The sequence below is a fragment of the Lissotriton helveticus genome, chromosome 1_1, assembly GCF_964261635.1.
Source record: "Lissotriton helveticus chromosome 1_1, aLisHel1.1, whole genome shotgun sequence".
NCBI lineage: Eukaryota > Metazoa > Chordata > Amphibia > Caudata > Salamandridae > Lissotriton > Lissotriton helveticus.
The window spans coordinates 1,881,299,975-1,881,322,752 of NC_136057.1; the positions used below are offsets into that span (position 1 = coordinate 1,881,299,975).

Here is a 22,778-nt window from a genome sequence, read left to right on the forward strand (position 1 = left end):
AAGATAAACAAATGTTGCCACTCAATCCTTCAGAAGGACACCTAAGGCCGTTCCAAATAGTACAAGGTACACTTCAAACTTGCCTGGAATTAAGTCCAAACTCCACACAGGCAATGGAACTGGAATATAACTTGCGAAGCATAAGTTAAGATTTTGAGAGCCTGGTACATAAATGCCACGTGTTCAGGCTGCTCGGACATGTTCTGACTACTTCTGAATGCGCCAATTCACACATCTCAATTCTTTTCTCTCAGCATGAAGCCAAAAGTACAAAGGAGGAGATGGTTGGTAGTTCAACAGAGGACAATAGTGTGGCTTGAATTTAAAAGTGCACTGAAGTCCCCAAATCTGTACTGTTGTAAGTGGACAATCAAGGTTATTAACAGCAACAGACTGGGGAAACCCTCATAAATGCCATGTAGATTCCATCCAAGGGGAATGGCAATGAAGAACAAGCTTGGGGAGACAGCTGCCTGAAATAAGGAGGAGGGCCAGCGTGAGGAGACCCAGGGACTCAAATAAGAACAGGGCCAGATAGTGCCATAAGGAGAGGGCCAGGCTGAGCCAGCGCAAGGAGAATGTGGAGATGAAATGCGGAGCGGTGCCAGCCTGAGAGGAGACTGCGGGGCTGAAATGCAAAGCTGTGCCAGCCTGAGAGGAGACTGCGGGGCTGAAATGGGGAGAATCTGTGGCACGCCTGGGTGGAGAGAGGCTGTGGGCAGTTTGGGATGCACAGATCGGAACACACATGAGACCACTGCGTGAAGACTGGCAGGAGGCACCGCACTGGGCTTAAGGACTGTGTCCAGCAAGACCACCTCACCTCAATGGGAGGGACAGGTTCAGGTGGTAAGGCAACCCTGCGCAGGGCACCATTACTAAAGATGCAACCCTAGCACCCAGCAGCAGAGGGGGTCTGATCTGGCTAGTGGCAGCGCTGTGGGCCCCGGTTACTTAGATTATCAGCTCTGGGCACATGGGTAAAGAGACCATGGGTTGGCCTGACCGAGGCGGGAGGGGGACGATCGAATGCCAACAGGTCTTTACATCTGAGGAGACCATGGCAGCAACTTTGGGAAGAACACACACCACCGCCCCTCTTAAAGGCATTAACCCGAATAGGGAGCTCGGATTTACAGAAAATATTTGAAGAATATCAAATGTTTATCACCCAGTGGGAAATGGTCCGCCCACAGTGGATTGTTAATCAGGTACAACTGCTAACTATCCCTGCTTTGTAAAACCTAAAAAAACACCTCCCCCTGTTTTTAGTCGACCCTCTCCAAAAACCGGGACATGAGCTAAATATACCCGGAATGTGCGCGTGGCGGTCGAGTCCAGAAATTTCTGTCAGGTGGTGGGGGGGCCCAACATCTAAAAAAATTCAGCTGGGGGGGCTCAAGCTACAAAAGTTTGAAGACCTCTGATCTACAACAACAACATACGTTTTGATATGGCTGATATCTACAGAAGTGATGGAGTACAATAGACAGATCAGGGAAATCAAGTTTTTCTGAATAACTTGAAGCTGTGCAGCCGCACTTATATGTAGATCCAACTAATGAACACAAGGGCTCTTTTTAGAGCCACCCTATAACTGACAACTTAGGCCCGCTATTTTAGGGCCAGGAAACGGCAACTCACGGACCCTCGCCAAAATCTATTCTCCACACAGCTGAGGCGCAGCACCAGACCATCTGATTTTGCAGCACAGAGCTCTCGCTTTGATCCCGGCTCTAGCGACAGCTCAGGATAGCACCATGTGACTCTGGGCAATAGCTTACTTAATTTCCACGCCGGCCTCCAGTGCCTGAAGACCCGTAAGATTGAGTAGTTTGCACTTTACAAATACCGTATTGATTTGAAACGGCACAATTGTACTTTACACTCCCTCTGTAGCACCCCCCAATCGCCTTACAGACGTCACACTGTTTAAAACAAAAGTTCCTCCTAGTACTTAGGCACATATGCTCACACTACTTGGACAGGTGTGCCGCAGCGGCCAGAAAACATGAGTTCAGAGCACAGAGCTCACGATTTAATCCCCTGCTCCAACAGCACCTCAGCTCAGCACTATGTGACTCTGGGCAATAGCTCATTTAATAGGGGCTGAACTCAGCCAGGTAGGTGGCCGCCCAGCCCCCCTCCCCTATTAAAAAAAGGGCTGTTCTGGGGCATGGGGTCCCCTGGGTCCAAATTGACCCAGGGAAGGGGGGCCATGCAGCCGCCCCTAAAAAAGAAAATAAAGGCAAGTCGTCTGAGGCCCTGCCCTCTTTTACCACCAATGAATAAATATCGGTAACCAGTTAAGCAATACAGGCGCACAGCAAATCAGGGAAAAGTAACAACATATAGTACGACAATGGTGCTCCAGGAAGATGAGGGGTTGGTTACCACAACCCCAAATTAATCCACACCAGTGGATAAACAGTATATACAAAGAAAAGTCCTCCGAGCACTCTGAATCAGTAATAGATTGTCAATGAAAGTCTTTCTTCAGATGTTAAGGTTCAGTCGGCACAGTAGGTACATATTTGTCTTCCAGAAGACAAATATGTCTTCCAGAAGACAAATATGTACCTACTGTGCCGACTGAACCTTAACATCTGAAGAAAGACTTTCATTGACAATCTATTACTGATTCAGAGTGCTCGGAGGACTTTTCTTTGTATCTACTCTTTTACCACCAATAGGAGGGTGTTGAAACAGCTGGAGGCAACGGCGTTGACCTGTCTGGTCACGGAGAGGGAGGAGTTGAGTACGATGCCGAGGTTAAGGGCGTGGTCTCTGGGACTGGGAGGGCTGCCGAGGGTGGTGGGCCACTAGGTGTTGTCCCATGTAGAGGGGTACGGTCCGAGGACGAGGACCTCTGTCTTCTCCGAGTTGAGCTTCAGGCAGCTGCTGCTCATCCAGGATGCAACGTCCTTCATTCTTTCCTGGAAGTTGAGCCTGGTGGTGATGGGGTTCTTGGTGAGGGTGAGGATGACCTCGGTATCGTCGGCATAGGATGCTATGCTGAGTCTGTCTTGTCTGACGATGGCGGTGAGGGGGCCATGTAGATGTTGAAGAGCGTGGGGCTCAGTCACGATCCTTGGGGTACTCCGCAATTGATTTCCATGGGTTCGGAGAGGAAGGGTGGCAGTCTGACTCTTTGGGTTTCGAAGGTGAGGAATGAGCGGATCCAGTTGAGGGCGGTTCCCTGTATTGCGGCCTCGTGGAGTCCGTCGGTGAGTGTGCGGTGGGGGACGGTGTTGAACGTTGCGAAGAGGTCGAGTAGGATCAATGTTGCGGTGTGTCCTTGGTCAAGGAGCGTGCGGATGTCGTCTGTGGCGGCGAGTGGAGCAGTCTCGGTGCTGTGGTTGCTGCAGAATCCGGATTAGAAGAGGTCGAGGATGGAGTTTTCTTCAATGAATCTTGTCAGCTGGGCATTGACGGTCTTCTAAAGTTACTTTGGCTGCGAATGGGAGGAGGGAGATGGGTCGGTAGTTATTGAGGTCCGTGGGATCTGCTCAGGGCTTTTTGAGCAGGGGTCTGACTTAAGCGTGTTTCCAGTCATCAGGATGAATGCCGGTCTTGAAGGAGGTGTTGATTGTGTGACGTAGTTCTGGAGCGATGGCGGTGGCGGCTCTTTGGAAGATGTGTGGCGGGCAGGGATCCGTGGGGCTTTTGAGTGGATGCCTTTCATGGTTTAGGTGGTGTCTTCGGTGGTGACTGGGGTCCAGGAGGAGATGGTAGGCTGGCTGGCATTGCTGGAGGAGGATGTAGTTTCGGGGTTAGGCGTTTTGTCACTGAAGTTTTCATAGAGGCCCTTGATTTTCAGATGGAAGTAGGATACGAGCTTGTTGCAGAGGTCCTGGGAGGGGGTGATGTCCGCGGTTTCACTGGGGGGCTTGGTGAATTCCTCGATGATGCAGAAAAGTTCCTCTGAGTTGCTGGACTTGGCTAGGATCTTGTTCTGGATGAAGGTACTTTTGGTGGATTTGATGCGTTGGTGGTGTTCTGTCAGGCGTTTTGCTGTTTCTCCAGTTCTTCTTGTGGCATCTGCAAGAGGAACTGGATTCGTGGAGATCGGCAGTGAACCATATGGCCTTCCTGGGGCGCTGTCTGTTGGGGTTACATAGGGGTGCAGTCTCGTCTGCGCGTTGGAGATCTATTTGTGGAGTTCCTTGGCTGCTAGGTTGGCGTCTGTCTGGGTGGAGGGGGGTCTCGGTTGAGGGTGAAGTTGAGCTGCTCCTCGGTGACTTTGCTCCAGTTCCTTTGTGGATGGGAGGTGCAGGTTTCGGTGGTGTGTGTTTTTTTAACGCAGAAGTGTACACAGCGGTGGTCCATCCATGGGGGCATGGTTTGGCTGAAGTGGCTGTTATTACCTCCTTTGACGATGGGGTCCAGGGTGTGTCCTGCCTTGTGGGCAGGTGTGGTGATGAGCTGTTTCAGTCTGATGTTGGCGAGGTTGTCCAGGAGGGTGGTGGAGTTAGGGTCCCTGGGGTTGTCGAGGTGGAAGTTCAGATCTCCGATGAGTATGTAGTCCATGGGGCGATGGCCTGAGGGGCGATGTGGTCGACTATGGTGGTGGTGAACAGGGCACGCAGTCCGGGGGGGTCTGTAGGCGAGGGTGCTGGGAAGTGTGGTTCTAGGGCTGGTCTGGATATGGAGTGCAGGTGTTCAGTGGTGGAGAAGGAGTCACTGGTGGTGGAGGTGGATAGTCGTAGGAAGCTCTTGTTTGCAATGGCAAGTCCTCCCCCTGGGTGGTTGGGGCGGTCCTTCCTCTGGACCTTAAATCCGTCAGGGATGGCGGTGGCGTTGTCAGGGGCGGAAGCGGCGTTTGTCCAGGTTTCGCTGAAGAAGGCGACATCTCGTCAGAGGGTCTCGAAGAGGTTCCAGATCTCTACGGCCTGTCTGTGCAGGTAGAGTACATTGAGGAGGATGCAGTTCAGGGCTTCTGTGGTGTTGGCGCTCGGGGTGGGGAGTGTGGCCGTGAGGGTGCGAGCATTGGTGAAGGTATGGTGGCAGTGACAAGAGAACTGTCCATTTTTGGTGCTCGGCGTGGCCTGCTGGCAGTTGTTGCTCCTTCTGGGGTCGAGTGCGAGGAGGGTGGCGTCGTCATAGCGATGGATGTTGGGAAATGCAGGGTTCCTGGGCCTGTCACGGCCGGGCGCGGATGGTCGCAGACGAGCTTGCCTCCGGCACGCCAGCGGCGGGCCCGCGCAGCAGCCAGCATTATATATGGCAGGGGGAGGGAAGCACAGCTGGAAGGCGGGTGTGAGAATGGCAGGGGCCCTGAGGGCAGCGTCGGGAACCAAAGGACACACAAAAATGAAGGGCAGACAAAAACAAATACAAGCACAGAAAAAACAGTGAGACAAAATAAGCAAGACAGTAAAAAAGCAGTAAGAAAATGGCAGTGAGACAGGAAAAGACACTACAACAGAAAAATGGGCACACAGAGGCAGACAGACAGAAGTGGAGCAGCAGAAGAGCAAGGCTCTCCCACTGGACCACCAGGGATGAGGTGCAGGCAGGAGCCTGTGGGTGGAGGAGGGCCTCGAACACCTACCAGGAGAGAGGTGTCTGGGGCAGTGGCAAGTGAGGCTACGTCCGAGCTGTTTGGGCAGAGAGCGGGTCCCTGGCCAGGAGTGTTTAATCAAGATATTGATTAAACACTTTAAACTATAACATTTGGCCATGTTCCAAGTTGGGGTGGGCACAGGACCTAAAACTACTTCAGAGGAGCCTGCACTGTTGCAAGTAAAGGTTAGGTGACACCTAAAAAGGCCCCAGTCTTTGTCTGCTGAAGTCAGGCTAGCACCAAACCTTGTGGGAGGAAAGCTATCCCCAGACCAGTTTTTGAGTGACTACGTAGGAAGGGACTGCTTGTTACCACTGGGTAAGAACAGATGCGCTGGACAAGGGAAAAAGGATGTTACCATCTTGAATACTGAGAGTGAGGGTGCTGCGGGGTTGTTTGCAATAGGGAAAACAGGAGCTTCTGAAAACGTAGGTAGGGTTGGCCCCAGGAACTTTTACCCCATTAGTTAGGACATGCCCAGTAGTTATTCTTGCCCAATAGTAAATGCCAGGCATAAATGTGGCAGATCTAGTTACTCACTTCCAAACACTTCCTAAACTTAAGGAAGATCAGAAGAGGACTGGACCTGCTGACTATTATATGGATTGGGTCCTGAAGGACTGGGCCTTGCCCTCCTGTACCCAGGACAAAGAAGTGGACTTCATTGGCCAGCTGACTGACCTCCTCTGTGGCTACACAGATACAGTAAGCTGCAAGAGGCTTTTTCTCTGAAATATCCAGCTGACCAGTGTCAACTGGACCTGGATTAGACATTGCTGTTGACCTCCACCTGACACCCTGAGAGTCTCTAAGTGCCCTCCCCCTATGTCCTAGGGGCCTTAGAACTGTACTTCTGTGGTTGTTTGGGCACCAGAAGAACATTTCAAAACTTTTAAGAACTTTTACTCCAGAACTTCAGGGGAACCTGTGGAAAAAAGTATCCAGTATTTCCATGATGTCAGATTGAATTTCAACTTCATCTCACTCAAGGCTCCTAGCACCTCCCAAAACAACAACTAAGTACCATTCTGCTTTGAGACTTAGACATTTTCGAAAATATATATCCTAAGCAGAGGGATCGACCTGCTTCAGATATCCAGCCTTTGGTTCTGTGACAGCCCACTCTGAGAGAATTTTCCTTTTCAACATGTAACAGAGTACCTACCTGCCTCGGTACTGAAAAGAAATTTCAATGTTTTTCTGTTTTCTTTGAAGTGAGACTTAGAAATGTTGCAAACGTTTTGACTTTTAAACTTTCATTGTGACCAATCTGCTCCTTATATCTGGCCAGAGCTCCATCATGGTCCGTCTCAATCAAACCTAAGGGCTGGTCTACTACTTCTATTGACTATCATTAGTGCTTTTTGATTTTGGTGCAATTTTCAATTAAATAAAAAAAATCATATCTCCGGTTCCCCCTTATTGGATTGTTGTTGTGTTGGTCTTATTTTACTCTTAACGTTTCTCTTTCTTTTGAAAGTAGTTGTGGTGTTTTATTGTGTTTTGTGTGACCTTTTCAAATGTGTATGCACTGCTTAAATACTTTGCACATTGCCTTTGATTTAATCCTGACTGTTTTATGTCATGTTACAAGGGACTGTGCAAAGACATTTATTTTATTTAATTTGAGTGACATCTAGCAAGTAGCGGCCTTATACTTTGAGGTGGACACTTGGCTACGCCAAATAATGATCCACTTTGCTACAAATTCTGAGAGACGAGACAATCCAGTACATGTGGCTAATTTTTGAATATGCACAAATACACAGCAAAAGACAAAAGGTCAGAAGCTTTGAAGGCTTACTCTTCAGAGTCCAGCCTGGAGCATGGCTCCATGAACAGTGGAGATAGCTATTACAATCTTAAATCGACACGAAGGTCAATGTGCTTGAGTTTAGAAGTGGTTATAGTTTTGATGGTTTGTTCAAGTAGGTAAGAGAGGGGCCCTGAAATGCTCTCCACCAAGGACAATGTCATGTAATTGCTCACTAAACAAATGAAAGGGGTTCCACAGCATAAGAACTGTATTGCATCATCTCAAATGCATCCAAGTAACCACTCATCACCCACTATGGTCAAAATATGCTCATTCAATGTTAAGAGGCTAAATTCCCCCAATTAAAGGCTGAACGATCTTAAGGGAAATTGGATCACACCGACTTGACATTCTATGTTTATTGGAGACTCATCTCCTCAGATCTGACCAAGGAAAAATGAAACACCAAGTCTGTCCAACAGCATATCAAGGGTGTATACCCGAAAACACAACAGGGTTGCCAAAGAATTTTGTAAGGAGTTGCCAGTGATAGTGATCAACACTAACATAGATAAGGAGAAGAGATATGTGATAGTACTACTAGAACGCCATCCTCTCATAATTGTGCCAAAATATGCTCCAAACTCAACGCAGGAAAGTTTATATTTGTCTTCCTGTCAACACTTAAAGCAATAGTGGCTGGCAATTTGATGCAGATGGGAGGCTTCAATTTGGCATAGGAGGTCAGACTAGAAAGATCCAGGCTAGGGAAAAGAGGGAAAGGCGCCTCCTCTAATAAACTCAATGCAACCCTACGGGGGCTGTGACTGAGAGACTGTTGCCAGGAACTACAACCAAACGACAGAGACTACACTTATTTCTGTCATGTTCACTGCACTTATATACATATAAATCTCATTTTAGTAAGTAATCCTTTATTATCTGCCATTAACAATGCTGGCCGTCGAATCGCTGTTTCGGAGGATGCACCTAAAATAGTTGAGACTAAAATATAAGCAGACACCTGCAGGAAACTGCACATATAATTGAATTCTCATAGACACGATCCTAAGAGCTGATTTACCCACACAAATTGAGGACTACGTTACTTCTAAAGAGAAATGAAGAGATCTTTATCCAAGGAACTTTAAGGCAGTGATGAGAGGGAAATGTATATTTTTGATGGCTCAGGTTCTAAAATTAGGAAAGGAGATAGGAGAAGGAGAGACTAATAACAGTGAAAGGCCCTCTATAGCTGATTTGAGGAAACTGACAACGTTAAGGGGAGGGGCAGTTCAGTTACATCTATATGAACAAAGAAGAGTTAGTCTATATTCGAAAACAAATTCATATGTTGCACAACATAAAATAGGCCCACACCTAATGAAGTGATTGAAAGGATAATGGAAGATGGAGTAAATGAGAAATTCAATCTACCAATCAATCAATTTGGGATTTTAAGAGTGTGGCAAATCACCCGGGAGGGTCTCAAGGTGCTGGAGCAGCTAACTTCTACCAGAGGAGAGATCTTACAAGCAGACAAAGATAAAGACCATTTCTTTAAAGAATTTTTATGAGTGACTACTCCAAAAGCTGGTATAATGAGCAATCACAAACGTAATATTTAAAAGAAAGCCCCCTCCCTACACTTACAAAATAATTTGAAAGAATCGCTAAAGGACCCTATTACCATGGACGAGATAAGACAAATGAACAAAGCATAAATTACGGAGTAATTTCTAAAAGCCTTTCATAAAATAGATGAACTAGTCAATCATTTACCAGGAATAAAAAACAGTGCAACAGCGGTATGGATTTAAACTGCAACGGTGAGGTGGAAAATAATGGTCAACATGTTTCAGCCATAAACCTATATGTAGGTGAGGCTTTCATCAGGCCCTATGATACTGTTCCATAGGGAAGAGTTACCCGCAACTGCTGGGTAAGCAACTGGTCACAGGCTTAATCCGAGTTGGCGTACCGAAGGAGAGAGCGGTGCTCCTTTCCTGAGCTGTCGTCAGGTAGAGTTAGGGTTGCTTACCCAGCAGTTGCGGGTAACTCTTCCCTATGGAACAGACAGACTAAGAACAGTTTCTGTCTTTGTATCCTTTTTTGTTGTGTCACTTACATTATCACGCAGCAGCATCATAGGTCCTGATGAAAGCCTCACCTACATATAGGTTTATGGCTGAAACATGTTGACCATTATTTTCCATCTAACGTTGGGGTTTAAATCCATACCGCTAGTGCACTGTTTGTTAATCCTGGCAGGGGGTGTATCTGAATAAGTAATATCATTTTTACGCTCCTTAGCTAGTTTTAACCTCACTATCCTCACATTATTTGTTTCTATGCGCTGCACCCTCATTCACACAGTTTTCTCTTCATATGTGGATTTAGAATATCCTATCAGCCATTCAAAACATCCCTGAGCTCCTCCCTCTTAGAGAGGGGGTTGTAGCCCTCAGAGGAAGTAGGTTTTTCCTCTAAGAGGAGAATCCCATATGACGAAGCATGTCACCTCTGGTGAGTGAGGGATTTCGTCCTGAAAAGGGAAGTGCCCCCAGTTAGTTCTGTGGTGTATAGTTATTGGTTCTGTAGTGATTTTGCTCATAAATTATTTAGTAGTGGCTCGCCACACTCTCTGATTTTTGTAATAGACCCAAGGATTTCGTACTGTTTAGTGAATAATTGTTGGGAATTAAATCCTGTGTGGTCTTTAAAATTTCCCTAGGACCCTCCGGCTTTGAACCGTTTTTTGTTTGGTAGCATAATGTGTCATACCATAAATGCTAGTGTTCAGAAAGATCTCAGAAGCCTGATGCTGGTGCTGCAGTATGTCAAGGTTGTGGGATATCAAGACTGTGTAATCTTGATTCCACTTCATGCCTCTTTCATTCCCACCATACACTTTTTGTCCCTTTATTTCACTCTTGTAGGTTCCTTTTTTCCCTGCCTTCTTCATTTGTCACTGTTTTGCACTCTGTCATCTCCCCCCTCTTCTGTTTTTCATAAATGAGTTGTGGTGGGCCCGCTTAAATTAAGCACTGCATTTACCACAAAATAATATGATGGCCAATGGGGGATGTGATCTGGTTGCACAGGAATGCTTGGTCCTGATACCAGTAAACACGACCAACGGTGTGGAATATGGTGGCAACATGATTAGGGCTTACGTCATTCCCTTGGCCCTTCACATCAATACATTATAATACTAGTTTCTCACCTGTGATTGTACCGGGTCCTTTTGCAAACTGGAGAGAAGGAAGTTGCTGAATGACCTCTGATTTATTCCATGGCCTTGATCTAAAATCTTTTATTCAATGCTAACAAGATTTTGGCCTGGAGGAATCAGACCTGGCCCATTATGCTCAGCTTTGCCACTAGGACTTTGCACCCTATTGCAAAGGAACCACAAATTGAGAGAACTCCCCTCTAAAGAAGGAGTACACTGATTAATTCGAGAGGGGTGATATCAAAGCTTTACACACTGTTGTTAGAGGTCAATCTGGTAAATGAATGGTCAGACATGAGAAGATGATCTAAACAGCTGATATACAAACTGAATAAAAAGGGTGGGATACACTAAGAATGGGCATACACAAAACAAGTATTGGGATTAAAAATAAATACATTAGAAATTGTAATCTACATTTTCAACTCAATCGACTGTGAATAAACATGTCATCTTACACTGCTGGGAGCTCTGCAAACAGAATCAGACTCAGTGGCTAGCTAGATCTTGTGCCGCCCATGGCTGCCCCAGAGTTTGCCGCCCCATGGCGGCCTGCATGTAAGAGCGGGGGCTGGCGATTCCCACGTGTCTGCCGCCCACAACTGTCACAGGTACGAGCGTGGGTGAGGCTGCTGCCCCCAAAACTCGTGTCGCCAGGGGCAGACCACCCCACCCTCCTTGCTACCCCACTGATGAAACTTCAAAGGCCTTTTCTTGAATAAGCCACTCCTTGCATACACATGCACCCAGAACATGAAAGAGCTGTTGTCATGACCAGCAATGAAGCATGACAATACAGTCAAAGGAATGAGGAGGTGCTACAATTGTCTCCACTGTGGCAATGTCATTGTAGGCAACATCATTTTTCACCCTCAAACTGAACAACTGATTCGACTAAGGCACTCAGCAGATTGCAATTCTCAAATGGCTGTGTATACTATAAAGTGCCCATGTGGATTACTTTACGTGGGCAAAACAGAGAGGAGAGTCAAGGTGTGCATTACTGAGCACAATAGCATGATCAGACTTAAGAATAGGACCTCAGCTCTTTTTGGGCCATTGGATGGACAACAATCATAGTATTGCACAACTCAGATTCATGGTATTGGAAACTATATCTGAGAATCCAGAATTGAATACACAGAAACACTTATCGCAACTTGAAACACATTTGATTAAGTACTTGAACAACCTTATCCCCAGGGGTCTGAATGATAAGCTGGAACTAGCATGCTTTCTTTACATAGTTCTTTAACATAGCCTAATTTTTGTATCAGGTTTCCCACCCTGCAAATTGCTGCACTTTCCTTCAATGGTGACTAGTAGTTTCCCTCAGTAAACATTAACACATTGATGTTAGTTGAATACATGCATTTCCCAACAATTGTGACACGTTCCGCTTGTTTGCTTATATTTACCATGTGACCTTTAGCACCCTTAAAATTCCATTGTTAATACATTTGTACCCACATGATGCCGTAGTAAATACTGACATTGTGTATTGATTCTCATTGCATGATGACCTGTGGCTATAACATTTACACATTTATTGATACAGAATGTTTCTACACATGCACTGTGCTTTTGCAATATTTGATCGAATTGTTCTACATTCTTTTTATATATTCTATTATTAAATTAATCGTTTCTTGTCATCATAATGTTTCCTGCGGGAATCACACACCCTGACAAGCTTTATTTGTTCTGAATGGTATGTGAATGGTGTAAGCGATTTCTCCATAGAAGTACCATACTGTCAACAGTATCACATTGTAAACAGAGCTAGTCCTGCTTCACATCTGGATATACATGCTTCACAATGGTGAGTGGTTTCTTTTCGAGGCAGTCACATTTTGTATTTATTAACACCAATTTTAAATGCTCTAAGTACCACCGTACCAGAGCATACTTTATGATCCATGGCACAGGCATACCTTTTCTCTAGTGCGTGTAGTCTGTTGTTGGTTTCCACATACGCCGGTCACGCGCTTGTGTCAGTGTCACCAATTAGTGGCTCATATCACCTGCGGTTAGTTTCAGTGAATACGCGCCTGTTTCCAGTGTTCGGTTACTGGGATCCCATCCAGTATCTCAGTAAGTTCTCGGTGAGTTTAACATGTTAGTACACCGTTTTGTAATCAGGGTCAGCTTTAGCACTGGTGGGCCCCGGTGCGGCAATCATTTTTGGCACCCCCACACCCTATTACTGCCTCTTCGGATTCTCTCCTTACCATCAGGCAAAAGTGCCCCTCATCTCTTCGATCATAAGTTATTGCTAAAAACAGCATAACCCTCTCCCCAGGTCAGCGCCCAGTGCAACAACACCAGTCGCACTGCCCTAAAGCCAGCCCTGTTTGTAATTCTCAGAGTCTGGCTACTTTGTGAGTGTTAACACCTCCAGGTTTTTGACTCACAGAATTACTGGCTGCCTTTGTGTAGTTATCGTGAGCTTGGCATAATCTGCCACAGGTAATTAACTTTAGCCTTTTGTACACTGTGTTTATAACTACGGTATTGGAGATCCTCACCACTGCATGTTTGTTGTTTTTCCCGATTTGTAGTTACCTTATCTTGGATGCCTTACACAACACTAACATGTTGGAGCACTGCGCCCCTTTATGACATTTTAACGGTATGGTTTCACCATTCCCTTTTGCTGCTTCCTTGTGCATGTTGATTGTCGCACTAAGGGGCATATTTACAAGCCCCTATTGCAACCGCAGCGTCACTTTTAGTGACATTGTGATGGCGATAGGTGCTTCGCCTTAACATAGCTTAACGCTGCCTTGTATATAAGGCCCCATTTCACGCTGTATTTAGAGTGTAAGGGGCAGGCAATGGGCATTGTGATGGGCGTTTCATCCCAACACCCATTGAATGTGACGCTGCCTTCTGTTTACAAGGGCAGTGTAAATAGGAGGCAGTGCAAAATTAAGACCAGGGAAAACCTTGTCTTACACAGGCGAAACGAGGAGAAATGCTTTTTGTCTTGTGTAGCACACACAGAAACTGTAAATTGCCTATGATTGTTTATGTGCAGGATAGCATCAGTTATATTCACGATCTGTATCAAGGTCCGCTATGTATCTGGTATCATTTGCGCTCAGTCAGTTTCACTTGGTGGTGGAAGCATGTCTTACTTCTCGTTTGGCCAATTTATTTTTTTTTTTTTAACTTTTTATTAATTTTATAAATACAAACACAAATAATTTGCAAGGAAAAAGAGAAAGAAAAGACAGCAATATAAACAACGTTGCATTACATGGTGTGAGAGCGGGAAGGTCAACCAATGAGCGTATGTTCTATCAAGAAAGAATCTCGCATGAGGGGGGGGGCAGAAGGAACAAAATGTATCCAATATACAGTAGTAAGTGGAGGAACCCTCGGGTTACGGGGATGTAGGTGCAACATCTGGGTCAGGGAGAGGGGGGGAACATATATCGCCACGGTAAGTGTTCCACTGAGTCCATATCTTCCCCCATTTTCGAGAAATATACACAGTTTTTTCCCTGAACATGCACCAGTCCATGTTTTGTTTCCATTTCCGAATCCCGGGTGGTCCCTGAGCGCCCCACAGTTGCGCAATGTCTCTTTTAGCGATCATATTGCCCAAGGTCACCCATCGAAGCTGCGAAACGGAGTAGTCGTTCGGTTCCCATACATTCAGCAAGCATCTCCTAGCTTCCGGCATCGATAGCACCCCCGTAACCTCACTCATCACCTCGTGCACACGGGTCCAGAATCGCACTACCTCAGGGCACTCCCAAATGATATGGAAAAAGGTGCCCAGGAGACCGCATCCACGCCGACACAAACCATCCACAGAAAAGCCCATGTGCACCAAACGGGGACCAGTCACATACACTCTATGTAGGATTTTAAGTTGCACAAATCTAAGGCGCGCCTGGATGGCCACCTCTTTAGGGGAGGAGATCGCCGCCTGCCAGTCCTCATCATCCAGCTCCAGCCCATCACCAATCCAGACCTCTCTAAGGCGAAGCAGGAGATCAGACCTGGAGTTGATCAACTTTTTATAAATAAGCGAAATCGTACTATCCGGAACATGTCCGTCCAGTACCCTGTCCTCAAGCGGGGACGACTCCGGAATCTCCACACCCGAAGGGAAGACCGAGAGCACCGCGTGGCGGACCTGCGCATAGCGAAAAAATTCGCGATCGCTCAGAGCGTATTCAGTTTTCAATTCCTCAAACGTCTTCATTCTCCCCTTAGTCCGAATATCATCAATCCTGCTGATACCTATCAAGTCCCACCTATCAAACCCCTTCGACTGCCAGAGAGAGCCAAGTCTATCGGATGCATACAGTGGAGTGGCACGAGTTAATTTATCAGTCCACCCAAGCGCCATGGAAGCATGTCTCCACACCTGGACAGCCGTCCTAGTGGGGCCCGTTACGTTTCGAGGGGTGAGTCTCGAGTAGAGGGCTCTATTATAGTCACCCCCCGGCAACAACCATTTGTCCATCTCGAAGGCCGGATTCGGCCAAGGGCCATACATGCAATGATTTATTGCCCCCAATTGAGACGCCCAATAATAGCGACGGATATCAGGCAAAGCAATTCCACCGTCGTACCACGGGAGCGACAGTTTAGCGATGGCGATCCGGGGCCTAACCCCCACACCAGTTGTCTCTGTGTTTGGCCAATTTTTAATACTATCACAAGTGCATGCTGGAATTTGCTGTTTTCTCCACCAGCTGTTTTGTTATACCAGTTCTTCTTCATATACACAAACAGTTACCAGCACATTCGGTTTCCACGTAACATTAGTACATTTTACATATTCAAACCAAAAGACTCAAGTCATCATGTTTGATGTTGGGATACTATTTTGCATAAATCTATGTCACCAGTGCACCAAGGAGGCACCCTCAAGGTGCGGGTTTTCTTGTTCATGTTGAAACATGAGATGTGTCATATTTTCGTTTCTCTTTTCTCTGTCTGCCAATTTTGTTGAACCTATGGAGGGATTTAATGTAATCAATAATTTTCCTTAACTTGTAGTTACTCCTGAGGAAGGGTGATTTCCACCCGAAATACATTGGGATTTTGGAGCAACATTGATGGAAATTCGCCTTTTGTTAAAGACGCTGTATTTTCATCGTCAGCAAATGTGATGTAACATTTGTGAATAGGACATTAATTCTAAACCCAACCTAATAAACTACAGTTTGCATTGCAAAATATTATTTATTGCTTTGTGGTTTTGTTAAATTGGCAGAAATTGTGTACATGGAAGCCTAGTGCACCGCTGAGCGTGCTGTATCTAGAACACTGCTGTGATCTAGTCTTCTTTCCAATGTATACCAGAGCAATCAGCCCCTGCTGAAGAAACTCTGGCTCAATTAGAGACACAGTACATGTCTAGTGGGGATGTCCTAACCCTTATACATTTTTTAACTCAGACTGCTGACGCCTTGAAAGAGGTTCTTGGATTCCCCATCCCGTTTAATCCAAAGTCATTTGTTTTAGGCGTAAGACCTGATAGTACACACTAGCTAAAACATGGATGGTACACAGCTTTACAGTGCTTGGCGGGCAAATAAACTATTGCTTTCTACTGGAAGAGTTCTTATTCTCCCACAGTCTATCAATGGTACCAGAGACTAAGGGACAGGCTGTCATGTAGAAGTTGCCATGGAAGGCACTCACCCTGTTTTCGAAGGACAATGAGGCTCCCTGGTGAAAATCTTCTTCAAGGGATGCGGGACTGGTGCACTGCCCCCACAATGGACAGTAATGGGTACCTTTAGAAGGTCTGAGGAGGAGTAGGTTTCTTAAGGAGGAGATGGAGAGTCTATTAGATAGGCTCATGTATAGGTGCATATCTCCACGACTTATTAATGTTGTTATGTTATATTAAAATTACTTGTTAAGCGCACATACACTAAACCGTTTTTATGGTGCTGAATGTAGGGAATAGCATGCAGCTAGCTGATTCAATCATATGCTTGGGAGAACAGACATGTTTTTAAGAGTTTTCTGAATTGAAGATTGCATGAGGAAAATCTGATATTCGAAGGGAGTGAAATCCCAAAACGAGGGGCCAGAACAGAGAACTTAGCTCTGCATAACTTCTTCTTTTTAAAAGTGGGGATAACAAGGAGGTTGAGGTGGGATAATCTCAAATTCCGAGCAGGGATATACCTCTTGGTACGAGTAGAGATGCAGGTGCCATGCAAGGATTTAAAGATGAGACACCCAATCTTGAATGCACTACATTGTTTTACTGGTAGTCAGTGCAGTTTCCTCATTAAGCGAGTGATATTGCCCCATCTAGGCAATTGGTAAATGAGTCTGACCGCCTGGTTCTGTACCAGTTGCAATCTTTTTGTTGGATATTCCGGGAGGCAGAAGTAGAGAGAGTTTGCATAGTCAATGTGGGAAATGACTTGTGAGAGAACAAACTGAACGAGAGCTTCAGAGGTAAGGAATCTGCTAATCTTCCACAGCTTCCGGAGCTGGAAGAAACAGGTGGATACTACAGACCCAATCTGAGGCTTCATAGAAAGATTGTTGTTGATCGTAACTCTGAGACTCTTCACTGAGGTAGAGGGTATGGGGGGAGTACCCAAAACAGAGGGCCAAAAATTAGATTTCCATGGGTTATGAGAGCCACCGACTAAGACAAGTTCTGTCTTGTCTGGAGTCAGTTTTAAATGATTTCGGTTCATCCAATTACGGATAAACAGCATGGTTCTTTGAAAATTCAAGATTAAGTCAGGAGCATTATCAATTGTAAAAATTTATTGCATATCATCGGCATAGTTGAAGGTGCACACATTCATTTTCCTCAGGGACTGTACCAGTGGAAGAATGTATAAATGGAACAAGTGCAGGGACAGAGATGAGCCCTGTGGCATGCCGCAGGTCAGTTTACCTTTGGGAGACCTATCTTTTAGAGAGTTAAACCAATTGGGAGCATCCATCCAAGAAGGACTAATACCATTCAAGATCTGATCCCTGAACACAGCGGCCTGACACGACCCACCAAAGGTTCATGGTCAACCGAGTCAAAAGCTGCGGATAGATCAAGGAGCACCAGTGCCTGTGTAGTTCCCTTGTCAGCCTTCTTCCTCATTTTGTCCAGCACAATCAGAACTGCTGCATTAGTTGAATATGAAGGACGAAAGCCGGCCTGATGCATCGAGGAATTGAGATTGCTCAACAGAGGAACAGAGGCAGTTAGCAATGTGGGCTTCCAACACCTTGGCCAGGAAGGGAAGCAATGAGATGGGGGCGATAGTTGGTGAGGACAAGTGGGTTTTCTCAATTAGTGGAACTACTATTGCCTCTTTAAAGGCTCTCGAAGGAGAGCCCTGTGTTAATGAATCATTTAGTAAAGAAAGAGCAGGATCAGAGAATGCAGGAAATGCTTCCTTCAGAATATGAGGGGGACAGCTACCAAGAGGAGAGCTGGATTTTTCACCCCAGCTCAAATCAGTAAGTACTTCCTCAGCCCAGATGCGTCCTGCCCTCATACCGTCAGCTAGATGCGGACATCCTCCATATGTTGTGGCACTGCCCTGTCATAGAGGAATATTGGAGTAGCGTGGCAACCACAATGGCAACTTGCACATCTCGCGCTGTCCCAGCCAGGTAGGAGGTGCATATACTGCACCTATTCAGCAGGAATAAGAAACACAGGGATACCACCTGTTTTCTCGATCTGGGCCTAGGAGTGGCAAAACGCTTGATCACCAAGCAATGGAAATCCCCTCTGGCACCTCACACATTAGCCTGGCACCAGTCCCTACTTAACTGGGCTAGGACGGAGGAAATAGCTCTGCGCAGAGAGGACCTACTTGGTAACCGTAAGTTGCCCCTAGCGTCTCAAAGGGATACTTTGGTGTTGAACTTACAGCACATAGTTACTAACACTGGAGAGCTTCGAGACTGTATCCAGGCCTGACACCCAGCGCTCACCCTCCATGGGCACATGGGTAGAGTAGTGCCACCTTCCAGAGATGTATGGCCCCGGTTCATAATGTCACTGTCATTGGGACCTGATAGAGCTGGTCCACTCTGTTATACCACATACGGCAGCAGGTCTCAAGCGACTCCCTTACCCCTCCTTTGATTATGTTGTCCTCATTTTGTTGTACCCTATGTCCACAGTTTGGCCTAGGATATACCATGTCTGAAATGCCTAAGGATTGGTCAATGGTAAGACTCTCGGGCATTGATACGCCCTCTATACAGACTCTATCACGAGTCTTCTCTCAGTATTCTGTTGAATAACTCATTTGTTTATACCGTACTGTACTGGATATCGCAGCACTTGAAAGTAACTATACATGGTATCTATGCATTTTTCATGTTGTATGATTAAAATGAAAAAAATTCAATAAAAAAGATTTAAACAAAAAAGAGGAGAGCTGGATTCGACTTTAGTCAACAAATTGAAAAAAAGTTCTTTACTGATTATGGGAAGCTCAGTCAGGAAATGAGGATTCCTGAGAGCAACTGATTGATTACCAGGGAGGGCATTAGCGAGTATATTGGCTTTAAAGGCAATAATTTTGTCACTGAAAAAAGAATTTAGCGTGTTACAGAAAGATTGAGTTGGAGGTAATTTTACTGTTACTCTGTCAGGTTTGGATAACTCAGAAACAATCGCAAAAATGTCTTTAGATTTGTTTGGTGAGTTCAGAATCTTGCTAGAGAAGTAAGTAACCTTGGTAAGTAGTATAGGATTTCTATAATGCTTAAGTTGGGCCTGATAGATATCTTTTTTATCTGGAGAATCTTTTCTTCGCCAGATGCGTTCAGTGCAGTACAGGGCTAATTTGTTAGGTTTTAGGGCTTCTGTGAACCATCTCTGAGAGTTGTGGTGCCTGGCCGTTTTCCCTTTCCTAAGGGGAGCATGGATGCTGCTGGCATCTGCCACCCATATTCTGATATTTCTTTTGTTTAGATTGATATTGGAATATTTCATAGGCATGGTGGACGCTAAAGAGTTCTGAAGGCATTGATTTTAGTGCAAGTCCAGTTCATAGCCCTAGCTGGGGGTTTGGAAATGGTCAGATTGCTAAGGGTATGTTTTGTTAGAAAATGATCGGACCAAGCGCAAAGGTAGACCGTCAGGGTAGACACAATGAGGTTAGAGATCCAAACTAGATCAAGGGTATGTCCTTTTATATGAGTGGGGGATGTAGCATGCTGGTCGCAATTCAACTAATTTAGTAGGTCAGTTATTTCTAATGAGCTTGGGCCACCCATCTCATAGAAGGCCCAATAGTTAAAGTCTCCAATAAGTACCATTTTAGCATGGTTGATTACTAAGTGGGATATTTGTTCCCCCAATAAGTTGGGGAAGTGAGGCATGTGGTGCGGGGCTGTAGATCAGTACACAAATCAGAGGGGTGAGGGAAGGGTCAAGTTTGATGACTAATCTCTCTACTGAAATAATATCTATGGCGGTGAGGGTGGTAAACTTCAGAACCCGATGGGATTATGGCAGCAACTCCTCTGCCTACTTTTTCCTGTAGCCCGACTAGTCTGAAGAATATAATGGTTACTTGGGAGTGCTGCAAGGATGTCTGGCTTGGGCTCAGGGGAAATCTAGGTTTCTGTTAGTAGGAGTACGTCCGGTTTTGCAGTCTAGTGATTGAAATATTTCTAATTGATGTTTCACCATTGACCATGTGTTCAGATAGATGATTGTTAATTGAGTCATCCTGTGGTTAGCCTGCTTAGGGATGTTGTCTTCAATAGAACACTGTAAATTAGGTTCAGGGATATGATCCCTAATGTTTAAAATCCCCGCTAATCGGGATAGAGTAGTGGGGTTGAGAGAGTAGTTGTTAGGGTAACAATGTGTCAATTCGAGTGAGGAGTAGGTGAAAAATTGGGCATAATGACTAGCCCCAGACAGCCGAGGACGGGCACAGATGGGCTTGTCTTTGGCGCATCCGCTTCGTGCATCTGCTGCGTTCCCGCACTGGAACCGGCATTAAATGGCCATGTACTGCTCTAAGCTCCGCCCTACCAGCCATGATTGTTTCCTCCTACTGGGCTTGGCCAATGTGAAGTGGCTAGCGTCAGGTAATGACAAAGGCCTGTGCAAAATGCAAAGTGGAACAATAAAGATTCCCAAATAACACACAAAATCTAATTCAACAGTGCAAAGTATTAAAAATAAGTAGAGTAAGTCTTTAGCAGCAGCAATACCTATATTAATCGCTCCCGCACTGCAGCCGGCATTAATTTGCTGTGTACTGCTCTAAGCTCCGCCCCGCCAGCCATGATTGGTTCCCCCTACCGGGCTTGGCCAATGTGAAGTGGCTAGCGTTAGGTACCATCACGGGCTTGTGCAAAATGCACAATCCTGTGCAGTCTTGCAGGATTTCTCTCTTTTTGTGGGGTGGGATTTGGAATATAAGGGTTAGTTCAATATAGTCAAGACTGCTGTAAATCCTATTGGCTCAAACAATCCGAGATGCATTTGGCTTGTTCTGTTAAAATTTAAAAAAGATAGGAATAACTACATCTCTGTATAGTAATATTATGAGATACTCAAGGTTCTCACTTTTGAGAAGCCTCACTCTTCGACTTTAATTATATTTAACACCACTGCTTGGTGTCCATAATTTTATCCGTAAAATTGATTAAATTACTAAATACAGCCTTAGACCAGTTCCCTAAGCATCATGCCCTCTACAGTTTCCAGAGTGAGTCTCTGATTCTAGCTTTTCATAAACAAGTATGATGGTCAATCTACCCCTGCTCTTTACTTCTATCTTCAGGGAACAAAGACCTGGCCAACATCCTTCCAAAAATACCTTGTCTCCTTTGTTAAGTTTTGCGTGCCCCTTTTCCGAATCTGTAATAGTTTGCTGAATTTGAGTGATGTACAACTTCAGGTTCTGCTTAGCTTCTAGATAAAAAAGAAAATAATTTTGAGTATAAGTTCATGAACATGTCTCTCAGGTCTTGTCACATTTTGATTGTCCACAAGATAGCAAGATAGTCATTCTCTAATCAGTCATTAGTAATAATTACAAAACCATAATCATGTCAACAGCAAAAAATCAGACAAAGCTTGCATAACAGGCAAGCTAGCATCGATATGAAAAGACAAGCGATTCTAACAAGCTCAGTTAAAGGAAAATACACAATATTACTAATAATTAAAAAACATAAAACCATTGCACTTGGCAACAGAGCATCGATATTGAGTCAAAGTTGAAATTCCTAAGAGCATTGCAAAACTATAACTCCACCCAGTGCTAAAAAAGAAAAAGAAAAATCTATGTTGTGTAGCCTATTTCATGAAATAAAATGTAGCATACTCTGGGGGGGGGGGGAAGATTAATCATAAGGGCAGGTATCTATAGCAGCAATGCCATACTTGCCCAGTCAGAAGCAAAGCTGGTATCGACTCGACCCCAAACAAAATCTTGTCAAAAGCATCCTTTCCCATAAATCTGTCACAAGGTCCAGATAAGGCTCCAGGCCTGAGAAGACATAATCTTGCCTGGAGGGTTTTAACAGCTCCACCCTTTCCCTTTTACACTGTCTTAAATTGAAGAATGCTTTGAAAGCCATCCCCTGGCGGCCTTTCTTAACTCTAGTGGCGTGTAGAAAATGGATGGTCTACCAAGTGTGGAACAAGTTAGCTTGATGTATCTGGTTGCCCGGGTCACATGAAAGGCAATCAAGAATTACATCTTTATTGAACAGGGCGAGGGCATCACACCAGATTGAGGACCATAGCAGGAAAGGAGCTAAATTAATCTTGTCCTCATCGTATTCTAGACCAAGCTCCTGGTGTACAGCGTTATTAGGGCTACTCATAGGGAGGCCGGAAAATAGCCTACATACCCCATTTTCCTCTGCCTTAAGGCTACAAAATTCTTTGTTCCCCCATATTTCTGCACCATAAGTTTAAATTGGGATGCATTTCCTTTTGTAAACTTCCAAAACAAGGACAATTGGACTTCTACTTTTATTAGATACCAAATTAAAAAAAAAATTAAAAAACGATTGTGAAAAGCACTGTCTCCTTAAAGAGATATGAGCCCAGGAATGCAATTAGTCAAAAGTTACTCCAAGATAGGGAAACTCGTAAATCCTCTTGATGAGTCTTTGGACCTCAAGCCATAATAAAGATTGGTTTCTAAATTCAAGTAGCTTATGAAAGCTACATAGACATCCAACAACATTTAAAGGCCATTTGGAGTTTTTAAGAGAAGGATCGT

At 45.1% G+C, this 22,778-nt stretch overlaps 1 protein-coding gene across 4 annotated transcripts in view; it reads right to left on the reverse strand.

The window, feature by feature from the left end:
* Positions 1-22,778, reverse strand: part of ANKRD45 (ankyrin repeat domain 45) — a 502,291-nt gene that overhangs the window by 128,165 nt on the left and 351,348 nt on the right. For all 4 annotated transcript variants that reach the window (XM_078642319.1, XM_078642293.1, XM_078642311.1 and 1 more), the window contains one exon: positions 21,360-21,454. In XM_078642319.1, the coding sequence (XP_078498445.1) occupies positions 21,360-21,454 (95 nt within the window). The remainder of the gene's footprint in view (positions 1-21,359; positions 21,455-22,778) is intronic.